At 37.2% G+C, this 25,137-nt stretch overlaps 1 protein-coding gene across 5 annotated transcripts in view; it reads right to left on the reverse strand.

Annotated features, from left to right (window-relative positions):
- Eef1akmt1 (EEF1A lysine methyltransferase 1) overlaps positions 1 to 25,137 on the reverse strand; it is a 44,905-nt gene extending 19,768 nt beyond the window's left edge. The window contains exons 1-4 of one of the 5 annotated variants that reach the window (XM_076872406.2): positions 25,070 to 25,115; positions 20,589 to 20,644; positions 17,569 to 17,664; positions 5,936 to 6,098 (exon numbers count right to left, since the gene is read on the reverse strand). In XM_076872406.2, the coding sequence (XP_076728521.1) occupies positions 5,936 to 6,079 (144 nt within the window). In that variant the 5' untranslated portion in view covers positions 6,080 to 6,098; positions 17,569 to 17,664; positions 20,589 to 20,644; positions 25,070 to 25,115. Of the gene's footprint in view, positions 1 to 5,935; positions 6,099 to 13,943; positions 14,119 to 17,568; positions 17,672 to 20,588; positions 20,645 to 25,069 lie in introns of all 5 variants that reach the window. The other 4 variants (XM_076872407.2, XM_076872409.2, XM_076872405.2 and 1 more) reach the window with 4 other exon arrangements.

Consider the following 25,137-nt stretch of genomic DNA (forward strand, 5'->3'; position numbering starts at 1 on the left):
TTAGTTGTAGTTGGACACAATACCTTTATTTATTTTTATGTGGTGCTGAGGATAGAACTCAGTGCCTCGCACGTGCTAGGTGAGCACTCTACCCCTGAGCCACAACCCCAGCCCAATTTTTTTGTTTTTTAAGAAGGGATCTTGCTGTGTTGCCCAGGTTGGTCTCTAACTCATGGGTTCAAGTGATACTCCCACCTCAACCTCCCAAATGGCTAGGACTCTAATGTAATAATTTGGTTAAAAAACATCTTTACTATTCATTCAGTGCAAAAAGTAAAGTGATAATCCATGCGACCAGTCTACCATCTTGCATCAGAAAATCTAATACTTTAAAAAATAATCTCACTTAGTAGATGTGTACCGTGATTTTATCTCTTCAAACTGACTCTGTAACCTAACTCTGTAAGGCATCATTGCTGAGCTTTCTTAAATAGAAACATTACAATTGCAGTTTTTAAAAGTATTCTAGAATTTAATTATCCCTCTTTGATGGTGATTAAAATTTTCCAGTTTTTTACTATTACAAATGTGCTACAATAAATACCTCTTTAGGGGCTGGGGATGTGGCTCAAGTTGTAGCGCGCTTGCCTGGCATGCGTGCGGCCTGGGTTCGATCCTCAGCACCACATACAAACAAAGATGTTGTGTCCACCAAAAAAAAAAAAAACAAAACAAAAAAACTAAAAAATAAATATTAAAAAATTCTCTCTCTCTTTAAAAAAAAAATACCTCTTTAGTTTCCCCCTTTGTATTCATGTGCATATAATTTTCTGGGAGAAATTTCTAGAAATGAAATTCTGGGTTGAAGGGTATATTCATTTAATATTTTGGTAGCTACTGCCAAATTGCCCTCCAAAAGTGGTTGAACCAATTTAAATTACTATCAAGCATGTTTAAATGTTTTAATTTTCATTACCCTGCTGGTACAGCTGAACATTTTTTCATGTGTTTAATTATTCAGTTTTATGTTTTCTTTTATAAACTGTTCCTGTTTTTTTAAATATTTATTTTTTGGTTGTAGTTGGATGCCATACCTTTATTTTTATTTGGTGCTGAGGATCAAACCCAGGGCCTCACATGTGCTAGGCAAATGCTCTACCACTGAGCCACCACCCCAGCCCAAGCTGTTCTTATTCTTCCCTACTTTTTCATTGGGTTGCTTACTGTTTTATTATTTTTTATTTATTTGTAGAAGCTCTTTATATATATTATGAGAAAAGAAAAATGACAGGTATCAGAGCCAGCCTTCAACTAGTGCCTAGGCCCAGTTGCTCTCTACTTAACAGAAACTATTTTAGAAAATACATCAGAGTTATTCTTGACTGTGATGGAGCAAGACAAAAATGACCACTCTGTAATCATGTCTTAGTACAGATAAAACAAGAACACTGCAAGTCACAAAAATGACCCTTTTCCCAGATAACATGAGGGCTTGTTGATGCTTTACAAATTATAGCTTTAGCCCACTTGATTCCTCCCACCTCCAAGACAGTAATTAAGATATTCAATTATAGAATTGCCTGCTTTCTGACAGACTCTCCCCAACACCTAATGTAAGCCCATATCACAAAACAATCTCTGAACTCCCTCTTACTAAGATGATTCACAGATTCCCCATGGTGTACAGTCTCTTGTTACAAGAAGTAATAGAACCAGTTCTGTGTGCTGATAGGAATGTTTTCTGGTATCTTTGGTATACACAAACATCTGCATGTTGATCCTTTAGCTCTCACAGATACAGATATTTTTTCCTTGTCTTTTAACCTTGTTTATGAACCTGTGGTCTTACAGATGAGCACTGTACCACTAAACCCAGCCCTTTAAAATATAAATATATTTTTAAAAAGTTTTGAGATAGGATCTTTCCAAACTGTTCAGGCTGGCCCTAACTTAAAATTCTCCTGTTTCAGGCTTTCAAGTAGCTGATATTACAGGCATATACCACTGCACATGGTGGTAAGTTTCTAATTATATATTATCAATCTTCTTATTTCTCTACTTTAGATCATGAAAATATCATATTTTCTTTTAATACATCATTACTTTATGTTTCATTTTAATTTAATGAGGTTTGAAATGCTTTGTTTTTTTAAATATAGAACACTATGGCATTTAATTCCCACCTTTCATTCTGGGTAGCTTTCCCTGACTCCCCACTATCTGAATAGCCTACATTGGTGTCCTTACATGTTGTTCCCATAGCACACATCAAAAACAGTCATCACTTCAGTCTTAGGATAGTTTGCTTTATTTATTGTTGCACTCTCTTTGACCTTTTAAAAGGTTTATCTGGAAGGTCTTATTAAGATTTAACAGTTCTATGTTATTCAGAACAATACAGAATTCAAAATGATTACAACAATTAGAATAAGGTGTTATTCTAAATGGCAAATGGTATGAACATGTAAATAAATCTTTAATAATATTAACTGACTATAATTAGAAGTAAGATTGATTCACTTATTTCCATCTGGATGTCTGCACAGTATTTACTGAATATATACTTATAAATGCATATTTTAAAATGTCTCCAAAGAGGAGAACATTCATATACATTTGTATATATGTATGATTTAATGTGTACCTCTATATCTATCCATTCTTAGCTACATAAGAAATGCCCAGCTCTGATCTTGCCCTCTTTGCTAAGACAGCTGGAGGAAAGCCCCTATAAAAGTGCATTTAGCATGGATTTGGGAGATGGCAGATGATATCTGCTCTCAAGTATCATAAGTGGTAAGAGTTACCTGCTGGTTGGCATTAAGTTGTCTTTCTCCCTCACATAACACTGTTAGGAGACAATGATGTGTTTTGGTTCCCTCTTTATATCACTCAATTAAATTAAAAATCCTACTCTTCATCAATGTGTTATATGAACATGACTTTAAAAGTCAAAAGGACTACTAGGCTTATAAGGAAAAACAGGCCTCCTATCCCATGTCTCCCCACCTTTGGACCTACTTCTCAGATGCCACCATTTTCAACCCTTGGTCCTTCCTTCAATTGTTTACCCCATATCTCTAAATATTATGTTTAAATGCTCTCTCTTGGTTAATCAAATATATGTATTACTTTTTATGAAGATGAGGATTTTACTCTCATACATACCCTTCCTCTTTCCTTCACCCTCTCAATATAGTTGTAACCCCAGTTGTGTTTAGTTAGGATTAATAATAAGTGTCCACTGATGAGCCAAATTATGATTGTATTGCCTTCCAGTATACTTTCTTTTTTCCTTCAGTTAATAAATGCGTGATTATGGGGCTGGGGATGTGGCTCAAGCAGTGGCACGCTCACCTAGCATGCCACCACACACAAATAGAATAAAGATGTTGTGTCCACTGAAAACTAAAAAATTGTTAGAGTCTGTAAACAAGTCTGGATGGTGCCTGGCAAAATGCCAGAGGGAGTGGTTTGTGAGGTGGAGCCAGTGAGCCATTAAGTGTGGAGATTTCTTATTGGTTGACTGCTGTATCAAGTTTGTGCTAATTAAGATAAGCTGTGCGAAATGTATAAATACCTCTGTTATCTTACAATAAACGGCTTCCACTCCTGCTGTATCAATCTATACAAGTTGTTCGTCACCCCCGGTTATTCTGCTGCAGCCGAACTGCAGCAAAAAATAAATATTAAAAAGGTCTCTCTCTTTAATTTCATTTCTTTTGCTTGGTTTCTTTGTACTTATGCCAAATTTCCCCAACATCCTCCATTGGCCTTTCAATACCATCTTCTTCCTATAATTTTTACTTTTTCCTTTAAAGATCTCTATCCTGGATGATGCCATCTTCCTAAGGTAATCTGAACCAATTGTTCCCCAGGCCTACAGCATAGATATTACACTGGGACTTTGTGAATCACTATCATGTATTCCCTCTCCTGCTTTAAGTGTCAGACCTCCTTTTCCCTGAAGCTTCCTCTTTCTTTGAAGGGTACTTCTTAACTTGCTGGAACAAATCCTTCTGTAGCTCCCGAGAAGAGCACAGGAGGTAAATGTTGTGAAATTTGCCATATCCAAAATGTTTTTATTATTCTCGTGCTTGACTATTACTTTAGCTGAGTCTATACTCCAAGCTGAACAAAATTCTCACTCAAAGACTGAAGGCATTTCAGTTTCTTAGTTTCTAATACAGCTAGCTATCTGGAAAACTTAACAAAGTTCTGAACTTTGTATTTGACCTGCTTTTACTCTGGAAGGTTCTGAGATCTTCTTTAACACCCAAATCTATAATTTTCAAAATCATCATAATCATATGCCTTAGTAAGATTTTCGGTCCTAGGAAATTTCTAATGTTATTCTTTGAAGATGTCCTTTCCTCTTTGTTTTTGTTCTGTTCTTTCTGGAACTCCTACTAGATGAATGAGTATCCTGGATTTATTTTCTAGTTTTTCTAATGTTTTCTTTCCTATATTTCATATCATTACTATTTTTTTCTATTTCCTGGGAGACTTCCTCCATTAGGACTAATTATTATTTTCTTGTTCATACTTTTATATATGTTCTACAACAACCAGTTAGTGCACTCAAGAAAAAGACAGCATTTTAAAAATGAAGCAGAAGGGAAAAAGAAAACCTCAAGAATAATGCAATACTTCAAGATTCTGATATTTATTATCTACAGAAACATCTAGCTAGAAGGTGAAAATACATAAAGAAGGGAAATCATGAGAAAGGGGATTTGGAATAGGTATAACATATGGACTAAGTGGAAAGAAACATTTCATCACACTTGATTTCAAATAGATGGTAAACAAAAATTTACATATCTCAGAGATCCTAATTAGACCCAAAATGTAAAAGTCTGAAAAATAAGTACATAAATAAAATAAAAATGTTAGTTTCCTTCCAGTTGCAAAAAAACCCTTCAAGTCTCATCTGTTTCTCAACTGTCTCCTTCAAAAATTTCCTGTATTAGGGTTTTCCCTCAATTCCTTTTTAAAATTCCCCTTTTAGTGTATATACATATATATATACATATATATGTATATATATGAGTGTAATACACACACACAACACACACACACACACATTGTTTTAGTCAGCTGTTTTTGCTGCTGTGACTAAAAGACCTGACCAGAACAATTTTAGGAGGAGAAGTTTATTTGGGGGCTCATGGTTTCAGAGGTCTCAATCCATAGATTCCTCAGGGCTCAAGGTGAGGAAGAAGAGTATAGTAGAGGGAAGCGGCTTACATGATGATCAGAAAGGAGAGGGAGGGAGGGAAGGAGGGAGAGAGAGAGAGAGAGAGCGAGAGAGAGAAATATTCCACTCTCCAGATATGAATCATACACCTCATAGCCATGCTCCCAGTGAACCACTTCCTCTAGCCACACTCACCTGCCTCCAGTGACCACTCAAATTAATCCCATTAGGGATTAACTCACTGATTACGTTAAGGCTATGGCACAATCATTTCTCCTCCAAACCTTCTTGCATTGTCTCACATATGAGCTTTTGGGAGACACCACATCTAAACCATAACACATATGTATACACACATATACATATAAGTTATTATATATAGGAATATTAACATCTTAAAAACTTCTCATCAATTTTTCACTATATGGTTAAGTTCAGTTAACTTATTGCAATCATATATTTATCTCTTCCTACCAGGAATATTGGGCTCCAGGAAAATCAATGATGTGAATCTCTATTCGAGAACAAAGTACAAGGTTGTGTTAGACACAACGACACATTATCCCCCATTTTAAAAGCCCCTTCACCAACCAGCCTGATAGAACCAGGAGAATATGCATTTACACCATCCAAAAATGTCCATGGACTGCTTTCTGTCCTTGTTCCCCATGGTTATCAGCTCCTGAATGACAGGTGATAAGACTTTGGTATCAAGGGAAGAATCAAACACTGGACTTGGAACAGAATAGGTTCTACAACACTAATTTCTGGTGGATGTGGAATGTATTTACTTACCCAATTTTCTTCTATTATTCCAATGTTGTATTTGTCATCCCCACCTGGGTCAGCTTGTTGCTTCTGCTCAGCATAAAATTCCTGGAGAGCTGCTAAGGTGTGGGAGGAAAGCTGGGGGGTATCATCGTCTTCTGAGTCAGTCATTTCACCAACTGTCTAAGACCTGTAGGTCAAGGAGTAAATGTGTCATGCTGATTTTGTTTACCCTTTCCATCAAATAAAAAGTTTTAAAGTTCATATTTCACTTACAGCAAGGACCTAAACTGAAGTGAGTTTTATGAAGAAAACACATACATTTGAAACTTCTGGAATCAAACACCTTTATGAGGGACTTCTTCTGAATTATTGTTCAACAAACGTAGGATTTTCCCAGAAATGTGTTCAGTTTTTATAAAGGACATTGTGTTAGTCAGCTTTTCATTTGCTGTGACCAAAATACCTAACAAGAACAACTTAGAAGAGGAAAAGTTTATTCTGGGCTCATGGGCTTGGTCCAGAGTCAGCCAGTCCCATGGTTTGGGGCCAGAGGTAAGGCAGAATGACATGGCAGAAGAACATGGCAAAAGAAAGCTGCTCAGCTCATGGCAGCCAAGAAGGTGGGGGGGGGGGGGAGGAGAGAGAGAGAGGTGTAAGAGAGAAGAGAGAAGAGAGAGAAGAGAGATTGGAGAGAGAAGAGAGAGAAGAGAGACAAAATTAACCCCCAAGGACATGCCTCTAGGGACCCACTTCCTCTAGCCATGTCCACCTGCCTACAGTTATGACCAGTAGTCTATTTGAATTATAATCCATTGAACAGATTACACACTGAAGCGATTGTAATTCTCATAATCTACTAATTTCACTTGTGAATATTTCTGCATTGCCTAACACAAGAGCTCTTTGGGGGATTCCTCATATCCTTCCTCATATCCAAATCATAAGACATTTTCACATTTTTAAAAAATATTTTTTAGTTGTAGATGGACATGGTCCTTTATTTTTTTTTTAATTTATGTTTATGTGGTGCTGAGGATCAAACCCAGTGTTTCACATATGTGAGGCAAGTGCTCTACCACTGAGCTATAACCCCAGCCCCCATTTTCACATTTTGTATGACACTTTGCAGAAGAAAAATGTCTATTACAAATATATAAAGAGATTTTGCTTCCTTCTGGTACCCCAAAGGCCATAAGCAGACATATCATAACCCATAATCTAAATCAGAGATCTTTTCATGCTCAAATACCACTATTTGGATGAGCTAAAGCTTAAGGGTGTGTCATTGGTAGATATGAAGGAGCAATTCAAGAGGAGAGATATAGAAATTGATATAAAAATTAAAAGGGATGATAAAGAGAAAGGGAAGAAAAACAGTAAAATAAAGGGATTAAAAGAAGGTGTTTTCTTTTTTTAATATTTTTTTAGTTGTCAATCGATCTTTATTTATTTATATGTGGTGCTGAGAATCAAACCCTATGCTTCACACATGCCAGCTAAGCGCTCTACCTCTGAGCTATGACCTCTGCCCAAGAAGATGTTTTTCTACAGGAATCACTGAGGTTCCTCAGAACACTAGGCATGGAACCACCAAACAATGCAGCTGTACCACTCCTTGGTATTTATCCTAAAGAATTAAAGTCATTACACTACAATGATACATGCATATTCATGTTTATAGAAGCACAATTCACAATGGCCAAACTATGGAACCAGTCTAGGTGTCCATCAACAGACAAATGGATAAAGAAGATGTAGTATATATACATGATGGAGTTGTTTTTTTTTTTTTTTTTAAGAGAGAGAGAGAATTTTTTAATATTTATTTTTTTTTATTTTTTAATTTTTTTTTAAAGAAAGAGTGAGTGAGAGAGAGAGAGAGAGAGAGAGAGAGAGAGAATTTTTTAACATTTATTTTTTTTTAGTTCTTGGCGGACACAACATCTTTGTTTGTATGTGGTGCTGAGGATCGAACCCGGGCCGCACACATGCCAGGCAAGCGCGCTACCACTTGAGCCACATCCCCAGCCCCACAACATCTTTATTTTATTTTTATGTGGTGCTGAGGATTGAACCCAGCGCCCTGCGTATATCAGGCAAGCATATTACCGCTTGAGCCACATCCCCAGCCCCATGATGGAGTTTTATTTAGTCCTAAAGCAAAATAAATTATGTCATTTGCAGGAAAATGGATGGAACTTGATAACATTATGTTAAGCAAAATAAACCAAACTTAAAAGGTCAAGATTATATGCTTTCTTTCATATGTAGAAGCTAGAAAGGAAAAGAAAGATGGGGGGATCTAATGAAAATCAAAAGGAGATCAGTAGAATAGAGGAAAAGGATCAGGGGGAGGGAGGAGGAAAGAGAAAGGGGAAATACCAGGGAATGATATTATATTGTTAGACTGTGTGCATGTACAAATACATTACAATAAATCCCAGCACTATGTATAAGTATAATACACCAATTAGAAAGTGTATGGGGGGGGAGGGGAAGAAAGTGTTTTTTTGTAGAAAATAACAGCCAAGTACAATGACTTGTTGGGGGTACTATCCAGAATCAGCCAAACTGAGATTAAGGCATTGGCCAAGTCTGTTGAGCCTCCTGACAAAAACTGCAATTTTGAGGGTTTCCCATCAACTTCCTGGCATTGAAGTGTGAGAATATGCGTGGAAAACTGCCAACCCAGGAAGCTCAACTAAACTTCAATGTTCAGTTTTTATTGAGATTTTATTATAGGCATGATTTATGAAATGACTGCCCACCTAGCTGCAATCAGTCTCCAAATTTACTTCCCTCAAGGTTGAGCTCAGTGTTCTACCCTGAATAACAAAGGTATTCCAAGTGTTTAGAGATTGCTACCCATGACCCAAGACAAAGACCAGACCTCTCTTTGAGTGGAGGCACATTCCTTACTAACACAGGAATCAAACACATTTCTAAACCAAGTTATCTCAGAGCAAAAGATAACATCCAATTTACTTTTTTAAATATTATGTCTAAGCTTCACAGTAAGTGATATGTTGAAAATCAGCAAAGGTTATTCAAGGGCTTCTACAGCAGATCTCTTCCCACTGAAAGGCCTGTGTGCATGTCTGATTGACAGGGTCCAGGGCAAGTGCCTAGGTCTGGACTGCAAGGGAGCTAGGAAAGGAGGACTCAGAATTGAGAAATTCCCAGATTTAGAAGAAGTGTTCAAAAGATGCTGAGCAGTTATTCAAGGTGAGAAATGTCTGCTAGATGTTGCTTTTGTTCCCCCAATCAAAAATCAAAGAACTAGCTATTCCACATAAGATCCTTAAAACAACCAAACCTTTTATCTACCAATACTGACAACCCAGCATGTTTTCATTAAGTACAGATGTTACCCAAAGCTCTGCCCTTGTCCCCAATGCCAATCCAATAATGTGGACACAGTTTTGAGAAAAGGGAAAAAGAAGTTTTATTGCAAAGGAGACTCAGGTCCCAGAGGTATGAGTCAAGCCATCAAGGGGAGAAGGGGGCTTTAAAAGAGGTGATTCAAAGGCTATTTTCCATGTGTTCTGTCTGGAGTTGTAGTTCATTTGTTAATTCGGGAGATTGTCATTTCTGGAGATCTGGTGCCATTCCCAAAGTCTGAATTACTTGTTCCTCTGTGTGTGTGTGTGCTCAAGGACAGATAACCCTGCCTAGAATGGGGAATAAAGGTAATTCGGCTTTCCTTGAGATTAGGGAGGGGGGGGAAATTAGGGAGGAGCAGGGAGAGAGGAAGAGAAAGAAACATGTCTCTTTAAAAAATAAGTCTCAGTGGCAGAACAGCAAGGGCTATATAATCAAAGAATAAAGTAGACCACAGTTATACAAAGAGCTTGTTAGTTCTTTCTTTCCTTCATCAAAGACCTACCATGTAAAAGATGGCTAATAAGCATCTAGCAGAACAAGTTAATCTAAAAATACAAACAAACCCTCTGTGATCAAGCAGTTTCCTTTCTTGGAGAGGGCAGAACAAAATAAAAAACACACAAAATATGATTAATGTAAATTCAAAAATGAGTAAAACTAAACAATATTGCTTAAGGATGCATATAACCTTCTATTTACCAAAGATAGTAAATATTTTGTTATAATAAAAGATCTCTCCAATATACCTTGTTCATGGATAGGCCAAAAGTACTCTAGGGTTTAATGCAATGCCAATCAAAATCCCAACAGTATTTCTCACAGAAATAGAAAAAGCAATCATGAAATTCATCTTGAAAAATAGGAGACCCAGAATAGCAAAAGCAATTCTAAGCAGGAAGTGTGAATCAGGCGGTATAGCGATACCAGATTTTAAACTATACTACAGAGCAATAGTAACAAAAACAGCATGGTACTGGTACCAAAACAGGCAGGTAGACCAATGGTACAGAATAGAGGACCCAGAAACCAATCCACAAAATTACAACTACCTTATATTAGACAAAGGTGATAAAAGCATGCAATGGAGAAAGGATAGCATCTTCAACAAATGGTGCTGGGAGAACCGGAAATCCATATGCAACAAAATGAAATTGAATCCCTTTCTCTTTCCATGCACAAAAGTTAACTCAAAATGGATAAGGAGCTAGGGATCAAACCAGAAACTCTGTGTCTAATAGAAGAAGAAGTTGGCCCTAATCTCCACCTCGTGGGATTGGGCTCCAAATTCCTTAATAGGACACCCATAGCACAAGAGTTAAAATCAAGAATCAACAAATGGGACTTACTCAAACTAAAAAGTTTTTTCTCAGCAAGAGAAACAATAAGAGAGGTAAATAGAGAGCCTACATCCTGCGAACAAATTTTTACCCTTCACGCTTCAGATAGAGCCCTAATCTCCGGAGTATACAAAGAACTCAAAAAATTAAACAATAAGAAAACAAATAACCCAATCAACAAATGGGCCAAGGATCTGAACAGACACTTCTCAGAGAAAGATATACAATCAATCAACAAGTACATGAAAAAATGCTCACCATCTCTAGCAGTCAGAGAAATGCAAATTAAAACCACTCTAAGGTACCATCTCACCCCAGTAAGAAAGGCAGCCATTATGAAGTCAAACAACAACAAGTGCTGGCGAGGATGTGGGGAAAAGGGTACACTTGTACATTGCTGATGGGACTGCAAATTGGTGCGGCCAATTTGAAAATCAGTATGGAGATTCCTCAGAAAGCTGGGAATGGAACCACCATTCGACCCAGCTATTCCCCTTCTCGAACTATTCCCAAAAGATCTAAAAAGAGCATACTACAGGGATACAGCATCATCAATGTTCATAGATGCCCTTCAATAGATGAATGGATAAAAAAAATGTGGCATATATACACAATGGAATATTACCCAGCACTAAAAAATAACAAAATCATGGCATTTGCAGGGAAATAGATGTCATTAGAGCAGATTATGCTAAGTGAAGTCAGCCAATCCCTAAAACACAAATGCCGAATGTCTTCTTTGATATAAGGGGGGCGACTCAAAACAGAGCAGGGAGGAAGAGCATGAGAAGAAGATTACCATCAAACAGGGACAAGAGGTGGGAGGGAATGGGAGAGAGAGGGGGAATTGCAGGGAAGATGGAAGGAGATCCGCATTGTTATACAGAAATACATATAAGAGGATGTGAGGCGAAGGGGAGAAAAAAAATAAAAAATAAGAGAGAGAGAGAGAGAAATGAGTTATGGTAGATGGGGTAGAGGAAGGGGTGGGAAGGGGTGGGGAGGGGAGGGGAGGGGAGGGGCGGGGGGGATAGGAAGGGCAGCAGAATACAACAGACACTAGTATGGCAGAATGTATAAATGTGGCTGTATAATCAATGTGATCCTGCAATCTGTACACGTGGGAATAATAAGAATTCACACCCCATTTGAAAAAAATGTATGATATATGATATGTCAAGATCAATGTAATGTTTTGAGCAACTAATAAATTTCTGATGTTTAAAAAAAATAAATTTAAAAAAAAAAGATCTCTCCAAATAGAAAATTCCACTCTGAGGAAACTCATTGGTGAAATTTATGAAATGTTTAAAGAGAAATGATGGTAATTTTATGGAAACTTTTCCAGAAAGCAAAGGAGAAAGCAATACTTCCCAACTTGTTTTATGAAACCAGCATAAAACTAATGTGAAAACTTGCCAACCATGATAAGAAAATAAAATTACAGATTAAATAAAGATTATAGGAGTTTTGAACTGAACTATATTAGGCCCCAATAGACCAAAATAAAAATGGAATCACTAATATTAAAGTTCTTGATAACCAAATCAAAACTAAAGTTGTTATCTAACCTTAGAGAAATCAGAAGAACAAAAGATAACAGCCAAGTTTTCTAAACAAGTCAGTTTTAATAGGCATGAATGAACTTTTAAAAAAATTCATATAAAATAACATCAGTAAACTGATGTTAACCAGTTATTTTTCTATTGTTCTTTTTTCCCTATATCTGCCTTATAAGGAAAGTAATTTGAAATGACTGATCTTTTTTTTCTGCTTTCTTTAACCCTTCTTTGTCTATAAAACCTTCTTCCTCTGCTTGCCTCATTTGAATGCTTCTTCTATTTTATGGAATAAGGTGTTAACCTGATTCTAAAGTCACAACTATAGTCAATTAAGATCTTGGGGTTTTTTTTGTTGTTGTTGTTTGCTTGTTTTTTGATACTAGGGATTAAACTCAGGGCACTTTATCACTAAACTACATCTCCAGCCCTTTAGATTTTTTAAATTTTGAGACAGGGTCTCACTAAGTTGCTGAGGGCCTGTCTAAGTGGTCTGGCTTTAAACTTGCAATCCTCCTGCCTCAGCCTCCTAAGCCACAGGCATATACACAGCACCTGGCTCAAGATCTTTAAACTAAATTGATTGTATTTTATCCTTCGGCAAGATCAATATTCCACATGAATACAGAAGCAAAAATTTGTTATACTATACAGTAACAAATTGATTTCAACAATATATAAAATTGATGATAAACGGCTTATCTTAAGAATGCAAGGATGGTTTAAGTTGAAAATATTTACTATCTGGGCCTTTACAGAAGTTTGCTGACCCCTGGTTAAGCCAGGTATGGTGGTGCACACCTCCAGCTCTGCAGAAAGCTGAGGCAGGAAGATCACGAGTTGAATGCCAGCCTAGGCAACTTAGCGAGACCTCATATCAAAATAAAAATTAAAAGGGTTGAGTATGAAACTTAGTGGTAGAGTACCCCTGGGTTCAATCCCCAATACCACAAAAAATAAATGAGTAAATAAATAAGAGAGAAAAGCCTATCATCATTCACACAGATAGTGCAAAAGTATTTAACAAAATTCAGCATCTACCCATGTTAACAACTGAGCAAACGGGGCTGGGGATGTGGCTCAAGTGGTAGCGCGCTCGCCTGGCATGCGTGCAGCCCGGGTTCGATTCTCAGCACCATGTACAAACAAAGATGTTGTGTCCTCCGATAACTAAAAAATAAATATCAAAAAATTCTCTCTCTCTCTCTCTCTCTCTCTCTCTCTCTCTCTCTCTCCTCTCACTCTCTCTTTAAAAAAAAAAAAAAACTGAGCAAACTAGGTAGAAAAGGGAACTGCCTCAATCTGAAAAAGGGCATCTACAAAAAAACCCATAAAATTGCCATTACACTTAATTTAACTCTGTCAAAGTATTTCTACACAATGGGAGGAAGCATAAGACTGGAAAGAAAAAATTGTCCCTGGTCACATAATTATAAATAAAGTTTTATTTATGTATATGTGAAACAAATCATGGCATCTAAACCATTTATCAATATTTTGTCTAGCTTAATACAGGAAACATTGCTTCAAGTATAAACAGATTAAAAAAAGTTAATCAGAATAATGGCAAATTTCACAGACAAAATACTGAGGAAACCCTGCCCTCATCCAGGTGATCAAGGTCAACACCAGTGGGATGTCACGTTGATTATACCCTATATGTTGTGATAAGAATGGTACCTCACCTCCATATTCTTCCTCCTGAAAAGCCCTAGTTAAGAGACATTTATAAAATATATGACCAGTACTCACTGTGAAGTCACTGTTATGGCCTGAATCATTATGTTTGTCCCTCAAAGGCTCACATATCGAGGGCTTGATCCTCAGTGCCGCAATGTTCAGAGGTAGGGCTTTGAAGTGATTGGATGATGAGGACTCCAACACCTCATCTATGAATCCACTGATGGATTTGTAGCTGAATGGACTACTGGGAGACGATGGAAACCATGAGCCAGAACCTAGTTGAAAAGAGCAGGTCCTTGGGCTGGGCTACTGGGGCCTGTACCTTGTCCTTGACACTTTTCTCTTTCTCTGCTTCCTAACTGCCATAAGTTGAGCAGTTGTGCTCACCATGAGATACAGCAATGGGGCGAATATGGACTGAAACATCTAAAACCATGAGCCAAAACACATATTTTCTCCTTTAAGTAGTTTTTCTCAGGTATTTCATCATAACAACAAAAAGCTGGCTAACATAATTATCAAAAACACAGCCAGGCACAATGGCACATGCCCACAGTCCCAACTACCTGGGAAGCTGAGGTAGGAGGAGCACCTGAACTAAGGAGTGCTAAAATTTAACTGTTCATCCATTGAAAAATATTGGGACTATGTCCAGTATTTGGCTACTATAAATAGAGCTGGTAAGTTGAACATGTATACTGGTTTTAATTTTTTCTGAATTAATACAAGTAAATAAAAATAATGACACTATATTAATACTTAATGACAATACTGGAAATTAATAAAGTAAATAATTAAATAAAAATAAAGGCAATACTGATGAGAATGTAATGATGGTATACTTTTTATTCTGGGTAACAATTTAGATTGGCATTACCTTTTGAAAATGAACTTGACAATTGAAAAAAAATTCCTACTTTCTCACCCAATTTTCATTCATAAGCCTTCTATTTTATAATAAGAATAGATTCACAGAAAGTTGCAAAAATTCTACAGAGAGCTCTCATGTACACTTCATCAAATCTTCCCCAATGTTAACAATTTACATAACTATAGTGAAATGTCAGAACCACAAAACTGATGTTGATACAACCCATAGGATTCATTGAATTCACAAGTTTCACATGCACTCAATTGTCTCTGGGTATAGCTCTATATAATGCTAACACATGTGTAGATTCGTGAAACCACAATTATAGAGATAATACAGAATATACCAGCACTACAGAGATTAGTTGATGAACCCTTCAGAGCCATATCTACCTTCCCTTGCCTCAACCTCCATTCCTAACTCCTTTCAAGCACCAACCTCTTCTTTTTTTGAGTGTTTTCTATTTTATTAAGAGTATGTAGATGGATATTAAGCAGATATCTTAGTTTTTATTTCTTTATCATAGAATATAATACTTATTGACTTAATTTAAGTACTTAAGTGTTATTAAATCTGCATCATAGTAGTCATGGGATATCAGAAGAGTAAGCACTATTCACCCAAAACAAAGGAGGGTGGGAAGAGTAAGAATAGAAATCCCCTGGATCAGACAAAGTGGAAACAAGGGAAGGGATGGGGAGGGGAACAGGAAAGACAGTAGAATTAATCAGTCATAGCTTTCCTGGCCTTGTATTTGAATACACAACCAGGTAACTCCACTTCATGTACAACCACAAAAGTGGGATCCTAAATAGAAAATCGGTTATACTCCATGTATGTATAATTGCCAAAATACACTCTGCTGTCATGTATAACTAAAAAGAACCAAGAAAAAAACCCCACAACTTTGCCTCCTATTCTGGAGCTGGAATTAGAGCATTTTTAGTTGTAGGCAGAATAGTTACATTGTTAGGCAGAGTTAAAACCTTGTCATTATTTTATTTGGAGATTATGGTTTAAGGAGATGTGATTGGACATCAAGTCAACAGAGGGGGACTTGTGATGGTGAATCTTCATTGTCAACGTGGTTGGATTGAGAGACACTTAAGAAATGAGTAAAGTGCACTTCAGGTCCTTGGGCTGGGCTACTGGAAACATCTGTGAGGATGTTTCCAGAGACCACTGGCGTGTGGGACCACATACTGAGATGGGGACTAGCAACCTCCCTGAATTTAGAGACCAAAGTAGAAGGAGGAGGAGCCCATTAGCATGTGTGCAAACTAGATTGTTCCTGAGTGGGTGCATCCATTTGCACTGCCATTGCCCATGGACATCAGATTCCCATCTTCTTCAACCTTTCCATATGAATTCACACAGTAACTCTCCAGGGAGCTTCCAGGCCTTCAGTTTCAGATTGGGGTAGCATCATTGATCCCTCTTGTTCTGAGTTTCCTGCATCTTGGAGTGAGCAGCTCTCCATCTGGCCTGTAGATGGATATTTGTGGGACTATCCAGCTTTCTATTATGTAAGCCAATCTAATAAATCCTCTCTTTTTCTCCCATATTTTATTGTTGTATAATAGTTGTACATAATGATGGGATTTATTGTTACATATTTATACATGCACACCATATAACAATACGATTTGGATAAGTCTCTCCTTATATGTATGTATTCTATTGCTTCTGTTCCTCTAGACAACCCTGACTAACACAGACCCCACAATAATGAACAGGGTCTGTAAGAGAGGGGTAAGGGGAATATCATTCCTTTCAGGCTGCTCTGACAAACTACTATAAACTGGGTAGCTTATGAACAACAAAAATTTATTTCTCGAAATCTGTAGGCTAGAGGTCCAAGGTCTGAGGGGCCAGCATGATTGGTTCTGGTGAGGGCCATCAGCAGGTTACAAACTGTCAACTTCTCATCGTATTCTCATGAAGGAGAAAGATAAAGAGTACGGATTCCCATTCGTGAAGACTCCACCTCCAAACATCATCACATACAGGGTTAGGATTCTATTATATGAACTTGGGAGGATTTAAACCTTTGGACCATAACAGGGAACTGGGATGGGAACTAGAAAACTCCCCTCATTCAGGTATACGGAGCCCTCTGCCCTGTGAACTCTTCCTAGACCCTCCTGCGTTTAGATAGCCAACTTATTAAAGTGGCTCCAGAGGAGGCAATTGTGACTGAGATTCCCACATTTAGCCTTGTGAGCCTGTTGTGTCAATTTGTTCTAACTGTAATGAGTACATCGTTTTCTGAGTGGAGCACAACTTCTCACTCTTGAGCTGCGGAGGGCCAGCATTTTAAGCTACAAATAGTTATTCATAATAGGTTGGCAAACATTTTCAGATTAAGCTAAATATCAAACTCCGGAATTATGACAGTGAAGCCATCAGCATCTGGATAATCACTGCGCTTGCCTTGTCTTCTGGCTGGGAAGGCCCCAGAGCAAGAACTGTCCTTAGGGGCTGGTGGCCTGAGCTGTTTCCCATGGCAGGCATCTCCTTATCCATTTTCCACCATAGACAATATCCAATCCTCTTCCTCTTGGGCACCTCTAGGGTGGGGCAGCTCATCACCATCCAAGGCAGAATGCGTCTTCTCTGGGGAGTTCTTCTTGTCAGAAGATGTTTTAGGTTACTTAACCCAACCTGCTAGTCTCAGTGTGCTGGCTTTTAATTATGCCAGCAGCATGTAATCATGCAGTCACTCAGCAAACCTTCCAGTTGTCTAGTGGGTGCCAGACCCTTTGCTCAAAGCCAAGGATCCAGAGGAGAAGGAAGCATGACCCCTGTTTGTGAGAAGCTCACCTCCAATTTTAGAAACCAGGAAGTCCAAAATCAGGGTACTAGAATGGTGGGGTTCTGGAAAAGGCTTTCTTCCTGGCTTGTGATACAGTCTTCTTGCTGTGTCCTCACATGGCAGAGAGGGAGGGGAAAAGAAAGAGGGAGGGGGAAGGAAACAGAGAAAGAGAGCACCAATCTGTTCTTTATTTCAGTAATTTTGTCAGTTTAAGAATTTTATGTAATTGAAATCACACATTATGTAAGCTGAGACTGGCTTTTTTTTTAAAATTAAGCACAGTTTAAAATGCATCCAACTTATTTTGTTTATCAACAGTCCATTCCTTTTTATGGCTGAGTGATAATCCATAGTATGGCCACACTTCATTAACCGTTCACCTACTAAAACACACCAAGGTTGTTGACAATTTTGGAGCTTGCTGTCAACAGTTGTGTACAGCAGATTTTTGTGTGGACATAAATTTTCATTCCCCGCTCCTATCAGTAGCCCTGAAGACTGCTGAGGACACTGGTCCCTTGTCTTCCTGGTAGCTATACTGATTAAAGTTCCTTTCCTACCTTCACCACTCAACTCTTTGATTAGTATCTTGGAATAAGTGGTAGAATCTAGTTTGTTGGGCCCCCTGGAACATGCAATTCATTTAAAGCATGCAATTCATTACTTTTAATGTATTCTGAGTTGAACAACCATTCTATAAATTTCAGAACATTTTTACCATTCCTCAAAGAAACCCTCATATCCCTCAGCAGTGAATTCCTGTTTCCCCACCTGTATCAGCCCTAGGCAACCAAATGAATTGTACTTTAAATTTCTGTTTCAGTGTTAAATGTATAACATTTAACATATATAAAAATATTACTGATTTTTATGTTTTATAACCATAATGAATTCACTTATTTTATTAATTCTATGAGTTTCTTCTTAGATTCCTTGGAATTTTAAACTTAGAAAACCATATCTGTTTACTGTATGTCTCTATACATTTGGTTATTCTGCACATAACAATATTCTATATACAAATAAAATGACACAATACGTGGTCTTTTGTGAATGGTTCCATGTTTACTTTTCTTTAAAAAAAAATGTAAAATTTTTTTCTTGAGTGTTTGTGTCATTTTACCCACCTCCAGCAATGTATGAGAGATCAATTCTTCCCAGCCCCTGAACGAGTGCTAGGCCTTGCACATGCTAACCACACTGAGAAATCCAGTTTCTTTATATCTTCACCAGGTTTTGGTATTTATTTGAACAGTTTTAATAGGTCTGTAGTACTTACTACCTTATGGTAGCTTTAATTTGCATTTCCTGAATACTTAACAACTTTGAACATTTTCATATGTACATTTTCATCCATTTTACTCTTGGTGAAATATCTGTTCACATCTTTTGTCATAAACTAACTGGATTGTTTGAGCCTTTATATTGTTGAATTTTAAGATATCTTTTTGCAGTTTTTTTTTTAAATATATTTTTAGTTGTACTTGGACACAATATCTTTATTTATTTTTATGTGGTGCTGGGGATTGAACCCAGTGCCTCACACATGCAAGGCGGGCACTCTACCACTGAGCTATAGCCCTAGCCCCAGTTTATGCAGTTTTATACATATTCTAGCTCTGAGTCCTTTGTCAAAAGGGTAGCTTTCAAATATTCCCTTTCCCCTCCTCAATCTGCAGCTTATCTTTTTAAATTGTCAAATTGTCTTCTACAGATACAAAGTTTAACTTTTGGTGAAGTACAATATATCAATGTTTTCTTTTATGGATCTTGTTTTTGGTGCCATCTGAAAAAGACTTACCAAGTACTAGGTTCTCCCGCGACCCAAAATTTTTATATTTTTATATAAAATTTCTTCTAGAAGATTTTGAATTTTATATTTTACATTTAAATCTATGATTCATTTAATTTTTCATATAAGTGTATTCTTTAGGTTGGATTCTTTTCTCCTTTCTTTTGTACTGTCCAGTTGCTTTAGTATCATTTGTTGAAAAAATTATTTCTGAAATTACACTTTGACTTTTGTACAAAATCAGTAGGGTGTATATTTCTGGGTTCTTTATTCTGTTCTACTCATAAATGTGTCTACTTCTCTTAAAAAAGTTTTAATTATTATAGCCAAATGATAAGTCTTAAATTCAAATAGCATGATTAAGGAATTTTAATTTTCTTACTCAAAATATTTTAATGTTATTTTTCTTATTCAAAACTGCTTCATTTACTTCCTTTGTCTTTCCATAGGAAGTTTAGCATGCGCTTACCTATAGATAGACAGAGACACACATACAATCTTGCTAGAAATTTGGAAGGAAATATGCTAAACATATGTACTGACTTAGGGATAACTGACATCTTTTCTCTGTGGTACATATCTGTATTTATTTAGTTCTCCCTTGATTTATTTCATTAACTAATAATTTTGAGTACACAGGCCCCATGTGTTTTGTTAGATTTACAATTATTTCATTTTGGAGGAGCAACTGCAAATGAATTGCACTTTAATTAAATTTCTGTTTCAGTGTTAAGTATTATTTATAAAATTACTACTGATGCTACTGATGTTTATGTTTTATAACCATAACAAATTCACTTATATTAGTTCTGTGAGTTTCTTCAGATTCCTTGGAATTTTAAACTTAGAAAACCATGTTTGTAAACAGAACAGTTTTATTTCTTCCTTTCCTATCATGATGCCATTTATTCCCTTTTCTTGCCTTATTGCACTGGCTAGGACCCCCTATGTTTTAAGAATGTTAACAGCAGATATCCCAGATTTGTCTAAAATTTTTTTGTGTGTGGTACTAGGGATTAAACCCAGGACCTCGTGCATGCTAGGCAAATATTCCACCACTGAACTGCATTCCTAACCCTAATATTGTCAAAGATTTTAAGTGGAAAAACATTCAATCTTTCACCAATAACTATGGTATTGGCTGCTTTTGTAGATGCTCTTTATGTCAAATTGAGGAAGTCCCCTTATTAAGTAGTTTGCTAAGAGTCTCTTATGGGGGCTGGGGATGTGGCTCACCTGGCATGCGCGCGGCCTGGGTTCGATCCTCAGCACAATATTAAAAAATTCTCTCTCTTTAAAAAAAAAAAAAAAGAGTCTATTATGAATTCAGTTGAATTTTCAAATTCCTTTTCCACATTAATTTATAATTATGTGATTTTTCTTTACTTTATGATATGTTAAATTCATTGATTTTCTTTCTGTCTTTCTTAAAAATTTTTTTAGTTGTAGATGGACACAATATCTTTATTTATTTATTTTTATGTGGTGCTGAGGATCCAACCCAGTGCCTCACCCTTGTGAGGCAAGTGCTCTACCACTGAACCACAGCCCCAACCCCATTTTTCTTTTTTTAAATTCACTGATTTTCTAACAGTGAACCAGTTTTACATTCTTGAAATAAGTCTCACAAGACTATGGCATATAATTCTTTTTATATATGGCTAGATTCTCTTTAGTAATATTTTGTTAAGGAATTCTGTACTTATGTAAATGAGAGATTTTGGTCTATAGTTTTCTCGTTTTTTGTTTTGGTATCATGGTAATAATACTGGTCTCATCTAATGACATGGAAATCACTCCTATTTTCTGGAAGAGGCTGTGTAGAATTGGTGCTGTTTTTCAAATATTTGGTAAAATTTTGCAACAGAATCACCTGCTTTGTTTCCAATTGTGTCCCCATTCCCCAAATTCATACACTGAAATTCAATGTAATTGTATCTAGAGATATAAATTAGGGCCCCACCTGTATGACCTCATTTAACATATCAACTCCTCATAGAATATATCTCTCACACGTGTTAAAGGATTTGTTCCCAACCAGTAGCGGAATCTAAAAGGTGGCGCCTATGGGAGGAAGTTAGGTCATTGGGGACATGTCATTGAAGGAAATATTGGAAACCAACCCTTCTCTCTTCCTTTCTCTTTCATTTCCCAACTGTCATGAGGCGAGCAGCTTGCTCTACCACATATTCCCCACCATGATGTTCTGCCTCACCAGACCCAAAAGCAACAGGGATAAGCAACCATGGACCGAAACCCCCCAAACCATGAAATCAATTAAAAATCATCTTAAGTTAATTATCTTACATATTTTGTTACAGTAATGGAACACTGTCTAACATGTGCCCTTATGAGAAGACACACCAGAACTGACTTCCTCTCTGATAAGTAAGGACACAGTGAAAAGGCAATCATCTACAAAATAGGAAGAAAGCCCTCACCAGGATACCCTAATGACACCTTGATCTTAGGACACTGCAGTCAACAGAACTACAAGAAATAAAAAATTGTTGTTTTAAAGTCATGCTACTTTATTTTGTTATAGCAGCTATAATGGAAAAATACACTAAGGCCTGAAAAATTCTATTTTTTGAGAGGTTCTTAATTTCATATTCAATTCCTTTAAAACTTATAGAACTATTCACATTATCTATTTCATATTGGTGAGTTTTGGTAGTTTGTAGTTTTTGAAGAATTGGTCAATTTCATCCAAGTTGCTATATTTATGTGTACAGAGGTGTTTGTAATGTTCACTTATTGTTTTTCAATGTCTTTAGGATCTTAGCACTCTCCAATTTTATAACTAATGTCAGGAATTTCTGTCTTCTATTTTTCTTTTTCAGTCTTACTGTTGCTTTGTCAATTTTATTGATCTTTTCAAATTTTTTAACATTGATTTTTCTCTATTTTTTAATTTTCAATTTCACTGATTTTTGATCTTTATCTCCTCCTTTTTCTTTGTGTTTATTTTGCTCTTTATTATTTTATATTTATGTGGTGCTGAGGACTGAACCCAGGGCCTTGCACATGCTTGGTGAGCACTATACCACTGAGCCACAACCCCAGCTCCAGTCCAATGTATTATTTATTTACTTATTTTTAGAAATATTTTTTTACTTGTAGATGGGCACAGTACCTTTATTTTATTTGTTTATTTTTATGTGGTGCTGGGGATCAAACCCAGTGCCTCACGCATGCTAGGCAAGCACTTTACCACTGAGCCACAACCCCAGCCTCAGTCCAATGTATTTTTAAATTTCTCATTGACCCATAAGTTGTTAGAAGTAGGTTTAGTTTACAAGTGTTTGCAGATATTTTTCTAACATATATTGTTTCAATTTTTAAAAAAGTGTTGAAGTCTTTGTTATGACCCAAGATACCCTCTATCTTGGTGACTGAAAAGATGTTATATTTTTATGTCATTGGGTAGAGGGTTCTATAAACATGAATAGGTCCTTTAGGTTGATGCTGCTATTAAGTTCTATATCCTTGCTAATTTCTTGAATAATAGTTCTATCAGTTGCTGAGAGAGGGAACTGAAGTCCCCACCTATAATTATGGATCGATTTATTTCATCTTTCAGTTCTACCAATTTTTTCTTCATCTTTCATGTCATGAAAACCACTTTTGAGGGGAACTGGAGATTGAACTCAGGGGCATTCAACCACTGAGCCACATCCCCAGCCCTATTTTGTATTTTATTTAGAGACAGGGTCTCACTGAGTTGCTTAGTGCCTCGCCATTGCCGAGGCTGGCTTTGAACTTGCGATCCTCTTGCCTCAGCCTCCTGAGCCGCTGGGATTACAGGCATGCACCATGGCGCCCGGCTCATTTAAACCACTTTTGTTTGGTGACTAGTAGACATTTGGAATTGCTATGTTCTTTCTCTCTCTCTGTGTGTGTGTGTGTGTGTGTGTGGTGTTTGGGATTAGAACCCAGGGCCCTTGTTCATGTAAGGCAAGCACTCTACCAACTGAGTTATATCCCTAGCCCTGGAATTGCTATGTTCTTGATGAATTAGTCCTTTTATCATTATGTAACATCTCTCCTTATTGCTGATGAGTTCTTTTCTCTTAGGTCTAGAATAAAGTACTCATGACTTTAAAAAAATGTATGGTATATATTTTTCATTCCTTTTACTTTCATTGTTTTTGAAGTAAATTTCTTATAGACAGCATATAGCTAGGATTTTAAAACAATTTATTCTAAGCTTTGTCTTTTTATGGTATATTTATTTTTTAGTGCATGACTGTTATACATGATAGTGGGATTCATTTTAACATATTCATAAATGCACATGACAAAGTTTTCTCCATTTCAATCCCCAGTACTATTCCCTTCCCTCCCTCCCTCCATTCCCCTGATTTCCCTCCTCTACTCTATGGGTCTTCCTTCTGTTTACTTTATGTATATATGTGTGTGTGTGTGTGTGTGTGTGTGTGTGTATATATATATATATATATATATACACATATACATATATATTTTAGTTGTAGAATATATATTTTTATATATACATATATATATTTTAGTTGTAGAATATATATATATATATATATACATACATATATATAACATATATATATGTATATATATTTTAGTTATAGATGGACCTTTGTTTCATTTATGTGTGGTGCTGAGAATTAAACCCAGCGCTTTACACATGCTAGGCAAGTGCTCTCCCACGGAGACACACCTAATTCTGACATTCTACCTGTTCTAAGTTAGCTTCAGTTGACTGATTTTCTAATCATTTTGTGTTGTATTCTCTTGCTTTGGGCTGTATTCTTTTGCAGGCCTGGTGATTTTTTAAATTGAATGTCAGACATTATGAACTTGTTGTATGGATGATATTTTTGTTTTCTTATAAATTCTATTGGCCTGTGGGATGCAGCTCAGTGGTAGAGCATTTGCCCGGCATGTTCAAGACCCTGGGTTGGAACCCCAGCACCACAAAAGTAAATAAATAAATAGATAAATTTTAAAATAATTTAGATTCAAAATTGAAAAAAAGTTCCATTTATCCTTTTTAACTTTAAAAAAAAAAAAAAAAGGCTGAAGTAAAACTGACATAAGCAAAATGCAGACCATAAAATCACAATGCAGTGAATTCTGGTATGGACAGCCCATGTAGCCACTTCCCCTACAGCCTTCATATATTACACGTGGCTCACTCCGGGGTAGTCTTCCCTGTTCTGTGTTCATTTCACGGTAGGGTCCTACTATGGTCAACTTTCAGCCCCTAGCAGGGCACTTGTCTCTGAAGTCCTCAACCAACAGATGATGAAAAGGACGATCGCCCTGAAGTAGTAGACGGACTCTAGGCTGTGCGTTTCTCAAATTGCACGCATCGAACGTCTGGGGTCAAACAAGAAAAAGGAGCGCGGCCCAGTTCTGCCTGTGCTCAGAAGGGGGCCTCCACGGCTGGTCATAACCCGGGAGTTTACAATTCCCCCCAGCCTACAGTTTAGTTAACCGTGCCGTCCAAAGCTGGGCTGTGGACGCGCGCTGTCCAGGACGCAGCCCCTGCAGGCACCGGGACCTACCGACCTAACAACCAGATCCCCATTCTTGGATAGGCTCTAGCTCACCCACTAGGCCTCTCCACCACTACTACACCAGATAAAGGGTGCGGAACAAACGATAAAAACCAAACCGAGCCCGAAACCCCTCCGAGGCGCTAGGCCACCCCACGTGCACGCCCTCAGTCCACTCACCAGCCACGCGTGCGCAGCAGCCCGGGAGAGAGCTCGGAGCGCGGCGGGGGCGGGGAGGTGCGGAGCCG

The sequence above is a fragment of the Callospermophilus lateralis genome, chromosome 12 (genome assembly GCF_048772815.1).
Source record: "Callospermophilus lateralis isolate mCalLat2 chromosome 12, mCalLat2.hap1, whole genome shotgun sequence".
Taxonomy (NCBI): domain Eukaryota; kingdom Metazoa; phylum Chordata; class Mammalia; order Rodentia; family Sciuridae; genus Callospermophilus; species Callospermophilus lateralis.